The 18748-nt window shown below is 41.3% G+C and overlaps 1 protein-coding gene across 1 annotated transcript in view; it reads left to right on the top strand.

The window, feature by feature from the left end:
* The first annotated feature begins 224 nt into the window (after positions 1 to 224).
* Positions 225 to 18748, top strand: part of LOC120514254 (complement factor H-like) — a 44534-nt gene continuing 26010 nt past the window's right edge. Inside the window, exons 1-4 of the mRNA XM_039734537.1 lie at positions 225 to 364; positions 8674 to 8850; positions 11583 to 11688; positions 16272 to 16348. Coding sequence (XP_039590471.1) covers positions 292 to 364; positions 8674 to 8850; positions 11583 to 11688; positions 16272 to 16348 — 433 coding nt within the window. The 5' untranslated portion in view covers positions 225 to 291. The remainder of the gene's footprint in view (positions 365 to 8673; positions 8851 to 11582; positions 11689 to 16271; positions 16349 to 18748) is intronic.

Below are 18748 nucleotides of genomic sequence, written 5' to 3'. Positions count from 1 at the left end.
AGAAAATAAGGATGAGTGCAAAACGTCTGATTTATTAAAGAGCAATCATCACAGACAGTTCTGTAGCCCTCCACTAAATGGGTGAATAAAAAACTGGCAAACAGTAGGTCTCTGAGCCAAGTGATTTATTTATTTTTGGTCATTTCCCTTATTCTGACTGACTGCTTAAACAAACTTCTTTTGTAAATGATTGAAAGAAAATGTTAACTAAGAGTGGATATGTCTGACCTTAGCACAAGAGTTTCAGTGTTGTGATTTTGTGAAGTAGTGCGCACATAATCGAGACACAAAATGAGGAGAAAATTCATTGTTTTACTTATTTCAGGCCTATGTTCTGCATGTTACGCTGCTGTTGTAGATCAAGGTAAGACATTGTCAACTTGTTTAAAAAAATTTAAGGATTACGTATCCGATCTGATGCAAATAAAGACATAGTTCTAAGGAGTGGTCCTTCATTTAGTATGTATGCTTATCTTCTGGTTATTATACATGCATAAATTACAAAATTAAATCCTAACTCTGTAAATAAGAAGTCTACAGTCTTGACACATGATCTGAACTGAATGAAAGTTTCCTTCATTATATGCATTTTTATTATATTGCTTGCAGTTTACAGTCTTGTTTTGTGTAACCAGTTTTAAGTTTAAGTAATATCATTAGTGATAATAGGATCGTAAATATCAAAATGATTTGGCAAACAGAACATGATTTCTGGAAACTTTAAATGCACTTATAAAACTTTCTGATGCAGCTAACAATTCAGAAGTGGTAGCATAGGCTGAGGGATTTTATGTATCATTTATATACTTTACAACATTTGTCATTCATTAAGTATGTATGCTTATCTTCTGGTTATTATACATGCAGAAATTACAAAATTAAATCCTAACTCTGTAAATAAGAAGTCTACAGTCTTGACACATGATCTGAACTGAATGAAAGTTTCCTTCATTGTATGTATTTTTATTATATTGCTTGCAGTACCTTGCATTGTCATGTCAATTACATTTTGCCTTGGGTAATATAATTTGCTGCCATGAGTGGAGTGTTGTTTATGTTGGTGCATTTTATGTGCGCCCTGCATCTGACTAACATCCCATCCAGGATGAGTTAGTTCCTGCTCTATGCTCATTGTTGATGGATTTGTGTGTGGTGCTGATACACTGAAACAAGAAAAAGTGAACAAAAAACAAATGAGGTAATTGTTTGAAGAGACTTGGTGATACACTCTCATAGATTCATCGTACTGGCCTTGAATCTTGCATCTGCTCCTTGTCTGTGAGTAATTTCCATGTTCTTCTCACTTCTGTGTCAGTTTTCCTCCCACATGCCCAAAGACCTGAGTGTCAGGTTAACTGGTAATGCCACTGTGATCTTTCTTCAGTGTGAGTGGGTGTGCATATGACTGGGCCCTGCCTTGGACCAGTGCTTGAGGGCTGCTGGGTCCTGCTTTGGACCAGTGCTTGATGATTAAGCCCAGTGCTACTGGGATAGGCTCTGGCCCATGACAAATTATGATTTTAATTCATGAGAATGTTATACTATGAAGAAACTATGCATATGTAATCATCATAAACACATTCATATAGATATTGTATGCTGTAGAAATTGATATATTGAATGCCTATTTTGGAGGTGGGATTTTCTAAATAGTATTAAATGTCCATCTCTCAATGGATGGTGTAAAACAGACAAAAAATAACATTATGAGAATATTCACGAGCTAGCCAAAATCCATAGAAAGGTCCAAAATATACGAGTATAGAAAAATCAATGGCCACTTTGTAGTGTGCAAGCTTTGATGAGAAAGACCATTCAGGAAACTCTGCCACCTTCATTCAAATCCAAATTGTCTGTTTTTAGTGTTTCTGGACCTTTAAAAACGGTACTGGTAATATATATATTGTTTATAACATAAACCTCTGGCTCTGATTTTTATTATGGACTCTTACCTCAGTTGACAAATAAGCTGTGAGTTAGCCAAAGAGAGTACCAGCTGTGTTACCCGCTTCGCCTGGACAATTTCCGAAGACAATGGTGATACACCTGTCCTTCTTTTTGAAACACACCATTATTTTTCTTACAGTTCTGGGAAAAGTTTCTGAATTTGGGTGTAAACTAAATACACAACATTAACTAGGCCTTGGCAAGTCTTCAAAAGGTGATAATTTGAGAATGTAGTGGATTGTGTTTCGTGTAACCAATTTCAAGTTCAAGTAATATCATTAGTGATAATAGGATCGTAAACACCAAAATGATTTGGCAAACAGAACATGATTTCCAGGAAACTTTAGATGCACTTATAAAACTTTCTGATGCAGCTAACGATTCACATGTGGTAGCATATGGATTTTATGTATCATTTATATACTTTACAACATTAACGTAATTGTCATCATTTGTGTTATATGAGAAAACTTGATATCGTTCCCACTGTCTCACTTCAAATTACTCAAATTGCCAAACCTAATACATCCATTCCACATTCAAACAGTAGTATATGATAAAATAAAAAAAACTTCCATCCACCTATACGCATATTATACAGTGTGGAACTGGTATATTACAAATCAAAACAAATTTCAATGTAATTGACCAAAACCAACATACAACAAGCATTGTGTATGGAAACAACATTTTTCACCAGAACAGTTCTCATTCCTTACACTTCATAGCTCAATGCCATGTCGTTTTCATATCTAAAACTCCTCCCCTTCTTCTCTCATCAGTCCACCCATTGGTCAGTGGTGCTGTTTGTGTACACTGCTCATTAGCTCTGCTAGAGACCTCAATTTACCACAAGCAGGCTGCTGACCAGGACTATTCTTTGTCCTCAGGCTGCTGTCAGCACATTAGCACAGTGTACTTGGTACAGTATTCTTATGGACAAATATAAACAAATAAAAAAAAGTGGGTTGGCTAATTTTCTTTTTTTCTATAATATCACCACATTTGAACCAACCTTTGGGGTGTTAGTTTAACTATTTGTGGGGGTTACCCCTAAATATTGACATAATGAAATGTCCTTTCTTAACAGATACCTATTGACATAGACGCACAATCCTCCCAAATGACAACTTTTTAACTACATGGGAAATAGTGTTTCAGTTGATGAGTAAGTCAGTCAGTCTGTCAGTCAGTTACCTTTGCATATACTGTACTTATCTACTGTCATGGATGGCTGGGGGTCCTGCCCGGTCGGAATGCCAGTGTTGTGGAAGGACCGGTGGAGAGAGAGTGGGTTCAGGGCATTATCTTCCTCGGGTTGCTAGGTGGTACCTGGATTGCTGTGGTGCCACAGATTCCCACAGGGATCCCACCAGGGGTAGCTATGGAGGTTGAAGAACCCTGCTACATTGGGCTTTCACCACACCTGGGAGTGACTCCAGACTCACCAGGAGCACTCCCAGGAACAGAATAAAAGGAGCCAGTTGCCACTACTCTGGGAACCAGAGTTGGGAGGAGCTGGACAAAGCTTGCCATAGGAAAAGTGTAGGCAAAGAGAGAGAAAGAAGAAAAATAAAAGAAAGGACTGTGTATCTTGTGCTTGGTTGTGCCGTGCTGCTGTGGGGAGTGAGGGTAAGCGCTTCCCCTCAAAATAAAAATGTGTGCTGTGTTGCGATACTTGTGCCTTGTATCGGGTTTGTGTACTGGAGCACCCTCTGCAGACCACACTACTCTCTATATTTAAAAAGATTAGCAAAACCGTGCAATGTTTTCATGTGATGTTTGCATGTGATATTTTCATGTAACGCTCATTTTTCTTCAAAACCATACATCACATAGTACACATCTATATATCATTTTTTTTCATCTTCATTAGGGAAATACAACAATTACACTCTAATGTCAACACACATACCTGTATGTATAACAAAATACCTTATAGATAATTTCACTCCACAAAAAACAGTAGTAGTTCAGTTGTGTGTTAGCAGTCAACAAATAAAGCCTATGTAATGGCACACGCTTACAAATTGTAAAACTGCCTAAACATTCAATGGCCAACAAAATCACAACTGGTGATCATGCAGAAGTCAAATTCCTTTCATGTGTTAATTGAGATACTTTTGAAACTTCAGTAAGTAGATTACAATTCATCTTGCATAGTCAACAATTTCTAATAGTTTTAGCATTTGCTATACAGGTAGTTGTCAACTTACAACCTATGCATCCTAAGCAGCTGGGGGATGAGTTATACCTGAGCACTTTCATTGGTAACTGGTCAGGAAGGTACAGGAAAATGAATTCTATTGGTCTAAAGTATAGCTGTTTATGATTGGTTTTGAATCAGAGGCCATTCTGTACTATGATGCTCCATTTGTGTAAGAATCGTATAAAGTGGGTCACCTTGCCTTTACCTCTCACCTCTCACCATCTGGCCATGAAGAGAAGACCATGATGAAGATAACGCTGTCTCGGCAGCCATACTGAGTCAGGCATGTGGCCTTTTTCAGTACTCCATTCTAAGGCCATGTGGTGACAAAGCAAACTTGACTGAAGATATGTAGAAGGGAATGGGTGAGGAAGTGCTAAAGTAGTGGTAAGTGTATGGGATTTTAGATATTTTATTAAGGTCTACAAAATAAAGAGTATAAAGGGGAAAAAAAGCTAACCAAAGGACCTTAAACTAATAATGGTCTTTAAAAGGAATTCTATGAGAACGGTTACTTAAGTTGCAAGGAATCTTACTGTTGATTATTCCAATGGATCATTCTGTACACAAATGTGACATTGTAGTATTTGCAGTAGTATTTATTTTTAAATGTTTCAGGCTATGAACCAATGCATTCCTTTTGAAAATGTGAATAGAATTTAATGCAATGCCCTTGGTGACTCCTGTAATAGGGTGGTCCAAAAATGAATGCAAAGGGCTGATGTTTGTAGAATCATTTCCCCGCAAGGTTTATTTTTGTCCTTTCCTGAGAAATTTCAGTCTAATTGTGAAACATTCAGAGGTTGCGCCATTCGGAACGTGTTATTTGTATTGCTACTGCATATGTACTCTTGTGCAGGGTTCTTGAATGGCTAAGTGATTAGTAAAACAAATTTTAAAAAATGTTTAAACAGACAACATTGTAACATTACATTCTAGTATTAGGTAGATGTTTCCAGAACATGCTAGTATTAGGTAGGAATTTTAAGAACATTCCAATGGTAAGTAGGAATTTCTATTTTGTTTCTAGTTTATTTGTGTTCTACCCAGAAATTTTTAGAAGTGTGTATTATTGTGGTATTTTCCTCTACTTACCCTTTACCTAAGGGTAAATGTACTCGTCAAGTTTGTTACTGGGTTGGTCTACTGTCGCATTTTAAGATTATCACACACATACAGTACATAGATACACACATACACAGAGACCCTAACCACAACAGTGCCCCATGAATGATACACACACACAGCTGATTAACCTCTAGCACTTTAAACCACACAAGTGCCTTAGGAATAACACAGCCTTTCACTCTTCTGGCACTTGAAGAGACTTAGTCATTATCGGCACGGACAACATACGATGTTTAAAATACATCTCAGACCTAAATATTACTTTTGGTCTGCAAGAATATATTCAAATGTACAAAGGCTCAGTATTCTTGACTATAGGCCATTTATCAGCCAAGAATACCTTACTTTACATACTGTTCCCTATTATTGGGTGTAGCTTACACCTGTAGCCTTAATAAACCTCGCAATACAAAGCGTATGCCAAACCTCTGGCTGCACCAGGTGCTCAAAGAAATGTACCTTATTTCTTCATTCACTCTAGACATGAAGACAAAGCATAGAAAGTTAAAAACAACATGGTATTTATTGCAGGAATAATAATACCAGTAGAGAAAAGCATAGAATAAAATGTGAATAGCAAGGTCTGGGTATATATACCTGCAATCTTTAAGAAAAAGCTTACAAATGTTAAAAGTTAACAAGAATGAATGTCCTAGGTGGCTTCTGATCTAGCATTCGCAGTTATTCATGCTTTGCTGATGATCAGATGGCAATGGATACATGTTGCTGGTACACTCTTTTGACATTGTTCTGTTCTCTTCTTCTGATGTCGCTCTTCAGACGAGGCGTATTTATTATAAAATTCTACTGGGGGTTTCGCAAGATGTGATTGTTAGATATTCCGATTGACTGGCTGTCAATATGATGAATGAATTCACTCGTCGGTTTTCCCAAACAATAAAACTTTTTGATGTTGCTTAGTACCTACTTCCTTTCCCAAGATGTAAAACCCATTTAGCCATTTGTTGTCCCAGATGCCCATCCTTTCTCAGGTAATAAAATCTTTAATATAGCTTGAGGCATCTACTGAATTCCTGCTCAGCTCAAATAGATGGTACGGATATTGGTACAATTCAGTAAAACAGATTGCCTTTGATGTTAACTGTCCATGCTAGTGACCTGTATTTAAGTTCATCTGCTGTTTTGTCCTGAACCAAATATAATGAAAATATAGACCAAAATTTACAGATTTTGTACCCCACAACATTGCCTATGTGAAGTGTCGAAAACTTCAGAGCTGATAAGTCATTACAATTACAACTGCCTGAAACATAGAGCTTCATAAAAGAGTATCCATTACAATTTAATAAACTCTACGAACTTAAATCATCCGGAGTGCAGGACCCAGTAATCTGCAATGTGCTATGTGAAATGCTCGCCTACTTACCACATGATTTTGAAGCACAGGAGCCAACAGACGATTATCAGGAATTTCTATGTTTTTCTCTCTTGTTTCATCGTCTACACAAAAGCAGTGAGTCATTTTGAGCTTCAGGTCCAACACATCATGCCTGGTAGCGTTTTGAAAACATTTCCTTTCATGGCTCAGTTCGAGATGATTGGCACAACATTATGGCACAATGATGTGAATCTAAGATTATCAGAGATGTTGCTCTGTTTGTCAGCCTTATTAATGTCAGACAGTGCATTAGAGCAGCGTTTCCCAAACTCGGTCCTGGGGGCTCACTGTGGCTGCAGGTTTTTGTTCCTAGCAGATTCCTAATCAGTGACAACACCTGATAACACTGAGCTCATTTAATTAGCTGGTATTATTTTTCTTTTATTCTACATTCAGAAAAGCACAGCAGCATGATTTTTACATTTACAAGACATTTACAAATATTTCTGTTTTTGCTATAGATTTAAATGCTTAACTCTCTTTTGTTGATTTCATTATATTTCGCCCTTTCTCTGTGCAGTTTTTCCCTTTCATTGTATCTCATTAATGACAATTAAAAAATGAGCAGAGCAGACACGCTGGCAAACAACACTGAATGACAAAAGGCTGCAACTACTTTAGCATCAGACCCACTAATTAAACAATTAGAACACCTAGAAAAGTAGAATGAAAATCAAGATGAAAATATTGTTAAAAAGAAAAAAAATACATTATTCCCATATAACAGCTTGGTACATTTTAAAAAAAAAAAATATATATATATATTTTTACCAAACTTACTTTTCTAATTTCTATATTGTTCCCAAAACATAGAACCTGGGAAATCACACATCACTTAATTAGCCCAGGAGTCCAATTAAAAACAGAAGCTGGTTGGCACAAACACCTGCAGCCACAGTGTGCCCCAGGACCGAGGTTGGGAAACACTGCATTAAAGTACGATTTGCTATCTGATCTCTTTTCAATGACGTCGAATTTATCACTTCTTAAGATTTACCCAAACCAGGCTGTTGCCTGTGTTGTATATGCAGGATTTTTAAAAACCCCTGGTTTTTGTCTGAACATTTCACAGGCTTAGCCCTTTTTGATGACAAGAGCCTCAGCAGAAACAAAGGAAAAGATGTTGCGAAGCCTGCAGCAATCACAGTTACCAGACATTCATCAATGTTTTACTCTGACAAATGAATCTGAACAGTTGAAGTTGGAGGATCTGGTAAGAGAAAGAAGAACATCCTTCTTCGATGACCTTATGGAAAAGGCAAAGAAAGGTCTTTAGAAAGCACCAGAACAAATGATCCAATCTTCAATGAAGTTTGTGAACTGTTAGCATGCATGACTGTAGTAAATGACACAGCTGAAAGAAGAATAAGTCTCATCAAAAAGTGCAACGACATAATAAAAGGGATGAGGAACAGGAAAAAATTTAAACTTTTATTGGTCATAAACTATTGCAAGTATTTTGTAACTTCATCAAAGATAGTACTAATGTTGTAGACCCTCAAATATGGACTAGTTGTTTACTGTTCAGTTCGGATGACATAAAAACAGGCAAATGGAGTGACCGCTAAATGATGTCTATTTTCATTACAGTTTTGGGTATTTGGTGTAAATGTGATAAAGAATAAAGCTAGATAAAATTAGCCTTGTGGAGAACTTCAGTCTGTTAAGTTTTTTTTAGAACAAAAGAGAACTCATTTGAAAGGGCTGTGAGGCGCTAAGCCACAATGATCATCTTTAAAGTCGAGTAATTCCTGGACCCTGAAGACACAACAGTAAGTACTGATAAAGCAATATGTGTGCAGAAGGCAGATGCAGACTTTAATATCCCCAGTTGTTCCTGCTTTCAGCAAATTGGTGTGAAATATGGCCATTCCTTGCAGCAGACGTTTAAGGTCTCTTAATCATTTTTCCCCAAAAAAACTTTCCACCCAACAGGTCTGTGTTTCTGCTGCTGACATTTGTACATCTTTTTTTCATCTTGGTATTTCAGGCTGTGATTCCCCTCCACAGGAGCAATTTGCTTTTCTGTTGCCAAACGACAAGACAACATTTCAAGATGGAGACTCTGTGACGGTCACCTGTCACAAGGGGTATACTTCACAAGGAACCATTAAATACCAGTGTAAGAATAAGACCTGGATCAAAACCAGTGGTGGAAAATGCAAATGTAAGTGATAAAGAATGAAAGTTTTTATTTTTCTATGCTTTTCTGTTTAGTTCTCCATGTGTTTTTTGATTCTGTATTGTCCAGCATTAGACGTTGTTCCAAAAATCTCAACTACCAGCACACCCTGATCAGAATTCTGTATAGACTTTATTCCATATAAGTGCCATCTGATGGGCCTCACTCCTGACCCATTCAGTCATCTATGCCTCCTTAGTATAGCTGGCACTTCACTGCACATGTTCTGGCATTGCCCCTTCTGTTTATTGCTTTGCATCTCTCATATGTCACTTCTTATTTTCTTTTCTTTTTTTTTTAATTTGTCTTTTACCTCAAACCTTTCTTCTTTTAGACCTCTCTATATCCTTCATTAATTTCATTCAGTCTTAGTTGTCCATGTTAAAGATTCATAGTGCATCTAGCAATTCAAATGAATGTTGGACTAAACCTTCTCAGTTGTTTAAATCCTGTCATGCTGTTGACTCCCATTCTGCTTGTTTTCTCTTACCAATACTGTTTTTCATTTCTCTGGTGTGGTTCAATTATTGGGATATCGAGAACGCCTCTATGCAAAAGGATGAAGGTCCAAGTCTTTAGAGTCCTGGTGCTTCCTGTCTTACTATATGGTTGTAAGACATGGATGCTATCCAGTGACCTGAGACAAAGACTGGACTCCTTTGGTACTGTGTCTCTCCGGAAAATCCTTGGGTACCGTTGGTTTGACTTTGTGTTGAATGAGCGGTTGCTCATGGAGTTCCAAATGAGGTACATTACCTGCATTGTGAGGGAGCGTCAGTTATGGCACTACGGCCATGTGGCACATTTCTCCTGAGGGTGATCCAGCTCGTAAGATCCTCATTGTTGGGGACTCGAGTGTCTGGACCAGGCCAAGGGGTCACCCACGTAACACCTGGCTGCAGCAGATAGAGGGTCATTTCTAGAGGGTGGGACAGGACTGCGTGTCTGCCTGAGGGGTTGCAAACCGGGATCCCGAGTTGTTTCATCGTGTAGTGGGTGCGGCAACACATTGTACCAGTACATGCTCCCCAACTTGACTTAACTTGACTTGCTCAATTGTGGCCCTTTTCTCCTCCTTTTGTTTGGAGACCAGCTTATAACATAATAATTAGCCCTTGGCTAAAGTTGGGAAAGTGTGTGAAACACAGGAATTGGATGGGTTGGAGTGTGACAGGGTGGGATAGGGTAGGTAAGGTGGGGTAATGCTGGGTTGTTTTACTTTTGTATCTTTGTCTTTTCTTATATGTCATGTTGTTATTCTGCTATTCTTGTAGAACTCACTCTGGCCACCTCTGCCTTAGACTATGATGGGCTTCCTTCTGTATAACATTAAATAACTAATTAGCTTCCATGGGAGGCTATAAGAACTTTGGGTGCTTTTGTAGCTATTGAAATAATGCACTGGTGATGAACCAAGAATAAATAAATCTAAAAGGAGAAGAGTAATAGAAGAGCAAGGAATAGGGACAGATAAAATGGTGGAGAGGGTGAAAGCAATTAAGGTTCAAAGAACTGCAACAGTGGGACATTCCCAGAATGTATGGAGAAAAGTGCCCTGTACATTAAGGGAGCGCTGGTGACAGAGTGGATCAGGAGCTAAACCCATCGATAAACACTTTCTCGGGTAATGATAAACTCTAAGGATAATGTTATATTGAATGTGTTTATGATTAGAATTTTTTATGTTTTTCAAAATTGTGTTCAAATAAAATGGAGTTGACAGGGATAGATGAGTGATCCATTTCTGAGTGACTGGGACAGGTGTAACTATGGAATCACAAACCAATACAGCATTGTGCTTTGTAAAATAATCAATTTAATGTTGAATAAGTTAGCTTTGAACCCTCTTAATGACAAGATCTAATACAGTCACTGGTGCTATCTCCTATAATATTACGAAGGTCTGCAGTGATGCTTGTGAACCCCAAACAGTGTTTTCCATGGTTCAGTTTTTCAACCATCCACCATCTAGGTGTATTAATGTGGGATTAAACACACTAAACACACTAAACAGCAAATACAAAGAAGTAGCATTCATGGTTCCCAACTAGCAAGGAAGTTCAGCAATTATGGAGTCCAATCGTCCAAAAAAAGAACAAATTTTTGACTTGTGCAAGCAGACAAATTGATTGTGAGGAAGTGTGGATGATGGTTGTGACGTTTGCATTTCAGGCCGCAATGACAAAAGGGTCAACACTGAGAAAACACATACGTAAATATTTGCTTTCTTACCTTAACACATTGTATAAATGTTCTTGAACAACACTGGGTGTTAGAGTTATCCAATACATTTTAATAGAAAGACTCAAAGAACCTAGTAAGAGAGCAGGAGGTGGTAAAAAGCAATGCCGCATCAAAGAGCTGAGGTTTTAAAAATCCTGTTAATTGGCTGAATGAGAACATGATGATATGCTTTAAGTGTGCAAGTTGCTTAGGTAAAAGAAAACAGTTGTTGGCGGAGTGCCAGCAGTGTGTTATGGTGGTGAAAACATTTTAGCTTAAACTACAAAGCTGCTGATTCAGACTCAGCCTACAACTCACTACAAGCCATCACTTAACAAATCAGAGCTCAAACGTTTAGAAATGCACATGTGAACAAAGTATAATGTGTATGACACACTTACAGATACGAGCTACAGTGGAATGATGAACTATTTGTTTTTAGAAATCATTTCCTTATCATTCTTATTACTTTTTTCTGCCTTTTCTTACTGCAGTAAAGCAATGTGGACATCCTGGTGATATCATGTATGGGAACTTCCAGCTTGTGGACGGTGATGACTTTGTGTTTGGAGTACAGGCGAAATATTCCTGCAATGAAGGGTATGGTAAACAAATCAAAACTTTATTGTCTGTCTGCTCGAGCATTTACTATTGTCAGACTGAACATATAATATTATAATATGACAGCAATAATTGTAATTATTGGTTCTCCAAACAGTAATGTTAATATTTGTTCACTTAAACACATTATAAATAGAAAAAAAACAGATTCTCAGCTTTATTCTCCTGCTTTTTGCTGATGACATTGTGTTGTGTAGCACCAGAAAAGGGGAAGTGGAGAGGAAGTTAGAAGAACAGAGAAGGGGTTTTGGAAGACAGAGAGTTGCATAGACATAGAATTACTAGACGTCGCATGACCAGCCACATCGTACGTCAACGTCACCGTCATATTGCGAGTGGCACTGCTGTGGAGTGAAGTAATGGATAAAGATGCCTCACGCATGTGCTGCTTGGGATTGTACAAACCGCTGTATGCTCCAAACCAGATCCTGGGGGATTACATTTCATAGGTAAGGCTGAACAATTGTTTTATTTATATTTGGCCATTAGAAAATCCCGTTTTATAATCTTAACTTTAGCTACGCCAGGCTAAGCCAGCAAAGCTTTGCATTTATGTGCTCAAGTTAGCCTCCAAACAACGTTTTGGCTAAACGTATTTAGTCAGTAACTAGCTGTTAACTGATTCAAACTTTGAAGGTTTCCCAAAGAAATCCACCTCAGGAAGCAGTGGGAGGTAGCCCTTGAACGGCATTTTGAGAAAGCTATCCTGTGATGTGTGCCGTGCTAGTTTGGTAACAGATGCTGTACCGGCATCATATGATCAAGGCTACCACTTGCTCACATTAAAAATCAAAGGAGGTTTGATGATTCCTTCTGAAGTTACAGTCAAGGTGGTCAAAGTAGCTGAGCATGTTATCCAACAGTCGACATTAGGGCAAGCTGTCAGTGTATCTTTGATCAATCAATTTGTTCGGGCTGAGATTGGCTCAGATGATGTGTTTTTTTCTCAAGGAGCACATGGAGGAAACACAGTTTGAAACTGACAACCATCATCTTATGCTCATGTCTTTAGTTGTGTCTGTCTTCCACAAACTAAGGCTGCACCATATTGCCAGACTGAATACTCTCAAATTACAGGATCTGAGTGAGCGAAAGGAGTGTAAATCTGGAGGAGATCAGTGAGGTAGGGGGGAGCAAGACTGTGGAGAGCTTTAAATATTAAGAGCAGTATTTTGTATTGTATTCAGTAGTGAACAGGGAGCCAGTGAAGTTGAGAGAGAACAGGTGTAATATGTTCAGTGGATTTAGAACAGGACGCTATTATCCTGGCAGCAGAATTTTGAAGAAGTTGTAAGCGATGGATACATTTTTGTGGGATGCCAGATAGAATAGCATTACAATAATCTATACGTGAAGTGACGAGGGCATTAACCAATACAATACTGTGTTGCGTAAGAACAGGACGAAGTCTAGAAATGTTTCGGAGATTGAAGAAGGCAGTCCAGGAAATGTTACTTATATGTGAGGAATCATTTAATAATAATAATTATTATTATTATTTAATAATTGCCATTATTAGTGTATAAATGGATAGAAATAATTGCATTTAAACGATTCGCCAAAATCTGTATGTAAACGTTATTCTCTTTTTTATCAGAAAACCTGGTTTCCAAGTCTACCTGTATTAGAAAACCCGGTTTCCAAGTCTACCTGTATTAGTTTAAATGGCACTTTTGCCACTTGCAATGTGGTGGATGCGGTGACATATCGTGTCGACTGGGCAACACAGTGAATGCGGCGTCTATCTATATATGTCTATGGAGAGTTGAAGATAATAGGAAGGAAACCAAATAAAAGAGGTGTAACAATGATCAGGATTCAGAAGTTAAAATACAGGGAGAGTGGACAAATTTACGTATCTAGGATCAGTGGTAGCCCAAGATGGAGAATTAGATGCAGAGATAACCCATAGAGTGCAGTGAGGATGGAACAACTGGAAGAAGGTATCAGGAGTATTGTGTGATTGAAGGCTTAAGGTGAAGGTTAAAGTTCTTATGATAGTAGACAGACCAGCAATGATGTTTGGAGATGAGACATGGGCAGTAAAGGGAGCACAGGAGAAGGAGTTAGATGGGGCAGAAATAGGAATGTTGAGGTAGATGTGTGGAGTTAAACAAAAGAAAAGACAGAATAAGACATGAGACAATCAGAGGTACAACACAAATGGGAGAGACGTCTAAAAAAAGTCAGAAAAGTAGGTTGAACACGTGATGAGCACAGACAATGAGGATGTGGACAAAGTAGTGATAGCAGTGGAAGTACAGGGAGAGAGAAAGTAAGGGAGCCAAAAGTGGTGGTGGACAGATAAAGTTAAAGAAGGAAGGAAAAGTGCCTGACTGAGGAGGAGGTGCAGGACTGAGCAGCTTGGAGAAGGTTGATCAAGTACATTGACCCCGCATAGAAGTGGTATAAGAAGAAGAAGACAACTCTGCTCCTGCTCCATTTTGATCCTTGTTGCCCATTCATATTTTTGCCTTTTTTGATCCCTTGCTTTTTCCGCTCTGCATTTCCACTTTTCTTTGCATCATCTAACCTTCTCAATAGTTTGCAACAAGGCTCAAAATGAATAGCACTACAGCATACACTACCATAAGGAGCGGCTGATTTGCTGTAAATCATGTTGGTATTTATTTTGATGTATTAACTCATTCATTAATTATTAAACACCAATTCACAGTCATGGAGCCTAGGTGCCTATTCTTTTGTACAAGGCAGATGTTATATAGTCATATTTAGGAAAGCAGTGGGTGTTATGGTTAAGTATATTTGTTAGTAAAATCATTCAATAAATGTTCGTGTTAAATTTACTATTGTCTGACTGAACATATATTATAATATGACAGCAAGAAACAATCCATTACACAGTCAAAGACAGGGTACCCTCATGCGCACACATACACAACTGCATTACACAAGCATCTAATCATGAGGCATGTCAGACTTGTCAATTGGAGTTGCTAATCTCATCTCTGGACCATGTCACTTTAAATGAATGAAAATCGCTGACCATGTCACATTTACCGACCAAGTGTCGCTCTTCCAGTAGAGTCATGCTCACCATTTTTTGTGGCAGCTGCCTAATGTAGTTGGTGCTATATAACAGATTTGGGTGAGTTCAGCCAAAATCTCTGCCCTTTTTTTAATTCTGTAAAATATGAAATATCAGACAGGCAAGCTTCCCATCTGTTTGTGTGGTTCAAAGCCCCCACATTCCTTATTCCTCATCCTTGTTTCTATGTACTTTACTTCCAGATGAGCATTCATTGGTTGTCAGCTCTGATGCACACAGAGATTAACCCTACAACTAAAGACAAAAACAAACCTGCTTAATTTTAGTGGAGTGAGTCACAGACTTACTATACACATTGGCTTCATGGGAGTGTGCCGCCAACTGCCTCTGACTCAGTATGATTATGTAAATGAAGGCTAAGACCGAAAATCCCTGGAAATGTTGCCTAAGGTGACAAAGCCTGTACTAGCATTGGATGAGGTGCCATTTTATTTGGCTGGAATGTTCACATACCCACACACAGACCTTTCCACTGAGCCATCTTAGCATTGCCAATTGACCTAATGTGGAAAACCAGATCAAAAAAATGACTTACAAACTTCATAGTTACAGTGACCAATGATGTAAGAACCCAGATGCTGTGAGATAGAAGTGGAAAACCAGTCGTCTGTGTGGTGCCTAACAATAAACATCAGTGGACTGGAAGGGTCTGACTGAGACATCATGATAGCTTAGCTATTAGCTGATAAGCCTAAAAGACTGAATTGTCTCCTCTTACTTCTTATGTTCTTGGAAATAACATCAATGCAGATACTCTACCTTCGTATTTTACTTTTTAATGGACAATAAATATAATTATTTGAGAAGAATGAGAACTTCAGATATTCTTCATTTTTTGTTTTTTTCATATTGTTCTGAAAATGATTATTTAAGAATGAATGGTACGCCATTGCTTGATTAGTTCCTTTCTTCTTAATGATTTGCAGCTCTTGGCCATTTGCGTTTTGGCTAATAAAAGGAAACTGTAAACATGAAAACTCCTGACAAGCAACTGAATTAAAGTAAAGAAAAAGGATTACAAAATGTAGAGATGCGTGTACCCTTATCCTCATGGCAGCGGAAGGTGCCTTTCTGATTATTTTTAATTACTGAATAATACAGTAGCCTGCTACTTGAATAAGGAGTTAAATTAACATTTGGCCAATGACTGATATCAGCTGGAATTAAAATCTGCTGCTATTACGACTCTTACAGACCAGGTTTGCCCTCCCCTGACCTAAGCTGTCCCCACAATGACCCCTTCTGTCATGTAGCCCCCATTATTGCATGACTTTCAACAACAAAGATTTAATATTCTGTATTTGGGAACAAATGTATGGCTTTAACTTCATAACAATTGATGGCTTGTATAGTCGGAATATTCTAAATGAATGCCTCTTGTTTGCTGCTGTGTCATTACAATAAACTATGTGTTTATTTATATACTGTATTGATTTAAAAATTTCAGTTCTTCAAAGCCAAGATTCTGATAGTTTCTTATATTCGAATTTAGATACTATATGGCAAGTCAAATAGATTATCGCGTCTGCCAGTCAGAAGGATGGACCAATGATCTTCCACATTGTGAAAGTAAGTGCAACATCTCAACAGCTGATTATTTTCTTAATGGTAAAATGATTATTGCAAGTAAAGAATTTCATTTATTGAGGCACTGCATGACTGTAAAACAAATTACTATCCCAGCTTCCCAACTGTCTTAAACCTTTTGTCCAGTAATACGCAATGAATGAAGCGGATGAGTTGTAGACTTTAGTATGTTACAAGAAATGGAGTTAGATGTACCATAGTAGGAATACGCACACATTTTGAAAAGACACTGTGTTATAGTGTTCTCCCCTTTATACTGTATACATATTTTCACCCAACACACTTTATTTACACTATTTACAAATGTCACGTGCACTCACGAACCCCAGTGCCTCTTGCACTGATTCCCCCAAAGTCCAGGGCCCACAGTCTCTTTGCCTTTGTCCTGGCCGCCTCCCGTCCTCTCTCTCCAGCTAAGTCCTTCTGCCTCCCGACTTCCACCAATGACTGGAGGGAGGCGGCCTTAAATAAGGCTCCCGGATGAGCCCCAGGTGTTCCGTCCTTATGGCGGAAGTGCCGGGCTCCGGGATAATTAGGCACCGGGCGCCGCCTGGCGGTGGCCACGGGCCCTACAGGGCTGGGCTTCGAAGCCCTGTACCCGAGGCCCCTGCCTAACCAGGACGGACGCCCCACTCGGTCTGGAGGAGGCACACGCCTCCTCGGTCCTCTAAGCGTCCGCCGGGCACCATCCCCGCCGAGGGCCACGGGATGAACCGGCATCGGGGCGCCGCCTGGCGGTAACCACGGGCCCCTACAGGGTAGGGCTTCCATGCCCTCGACCCGTGGCTCCCAATAGAACCAGGACGGACGCCCCCTCGCGGTCTGGAGGAGGCACAAGCCCTCCTCACGTCCTTCCTAGCGCCCCGCCGGGCTCCAGCCCCGGCCGGGGGCCACAGTGCCCCACCGCTAGCGAGGACACGTGGGTCCGAACGGCACAACCCGAAAGGGCAGCACGTCCCCGGTGAGGGTCCTACTATGCCCCCAGGGTCCAACACGGCACCCTGGGACATCCGTCTTCGGCACCCCCGCCGGCGCAAACGCCCCTGTGGTCTGCGCCGCTCTCGCCCCCGCTGTTCCCCGCAGTTGGGACGCTATTGGCCTCTCGGCGTGGAGCCCTCGGAGCGCCCGCTTCAGGAGGGCAGGTCCCTGACGACGCCGTCCTCAGCGCTTCGCCGGGCTTCGGGCCTGTGGAAAAAGGAAAAGAGGGCCAGAAGCACTGCCAGGACACTCACCCCGAGTGCCCTGCCGGTCTCCGTACCGCAGTGCTCCTGCCCCCTCCGACAGCCCCTGACTTGCCTGCTGAAGTCCTCCGCCGCAGGTTCCATGCCCGTCCGCCTGTTGTCCGCGGCACCGCTCTCGCAGGCGGCTCGCCCAGCCGCCCAGGGGATCTCCTCTGCCCGCACAGATTTCTCGGACGCCCCAGCGCGCGCCCTCTTCCTATCGGAGGAACCGCATTCACCCCCGGTTCCTCCTTCTTCTCTTATGACGCTGACGGTCTGGGTCTGAGCACAGCGAAACCTCAAAACCAGCCCCTTGAGCTGATCGTCCGAACGGTCACAGCCATGTTGGCAAACCCCCACTTGCTTTACGGGACGGTAATACTCACCACCCCGCCGTGTTCTGCCGGCCTCGGTTCCAGCGCGCGCCGATCCTCCGTCCCACGCGGCGCTCTCCCGGCGAGCGACCGCCTTTCCGCCAGCTGCTCACACTGGCGAGAACACGTAGCAACTCCTCTAAAAGCGGCTCGGCGGGCGAAGGACTCCTCCGACACACGCCGAGCGCTGGTGAGAGAGAGAGACAGGCGTCGGTGGACTTACCTGTCCATCAGCTCCACGCGACGCCTGCCTCCTCTGGGCCTCTGGCCCAATCGGGTCTCGGTTTGGCACGAGACTGGCGTTCCTTGGGCCCGCCTCTATCCAATCATCGGCGGGCACGCAAGACACACCGCCAATCCCGTGCCTGTCAGCGGGCGGGACCTCCGGCCCGCGGCCATCTTGCCTCCCCTGCTCCGAGTGCGGAGACGTGCCTCTTCGCCGCGTTGTGACTGCGGGCGATTCCTTGAGCCGCAGCGGCTCGAATCCGCAGCCTTCTTCGCTGCCTCGTCGCCGCCGCTGCCGACAGCCCGTGGCCGGCGTGCCTCGGCCACGGACGCGGATCCGGTTCGTCCCTCCCTGTCGAAACAAAGGTAAGTCCGACCCCGAAGGGCCGATGATTGCAGGGCAGGGCACTCACCTCCCGAATCCGCCATGCCTCGCCCCTGCCTCGGTGTGGCCTTCAGCGGCAACGCCGGCCTGGCTGTCCGCCGACAGTGCGGCTGGAGCTCGCTGCGCCCGGCGGTGTCGAGTCCTTCTCCGCACCCGGGAAAGCTATCCGCTGTCAGCG

The sequence above is a fragment of the Polypterus senegalus genome, chromosome 14, assembly GCF_016835505.1.
Source record: "Polypterus senegalus isolate Bchr_013 chromosome 14, ASM1683550v1, whole genome shotgun sequence".
Lineage (NCBI taxonomy): Eukaryota > Metazoa > Chordata > Cladistia > Polypteriformes > Polypteridae > Polypterus > Polypterus senegalus.
This window is presented reverse-complemented; position numbering and strand designations above follow the sequence as displayed.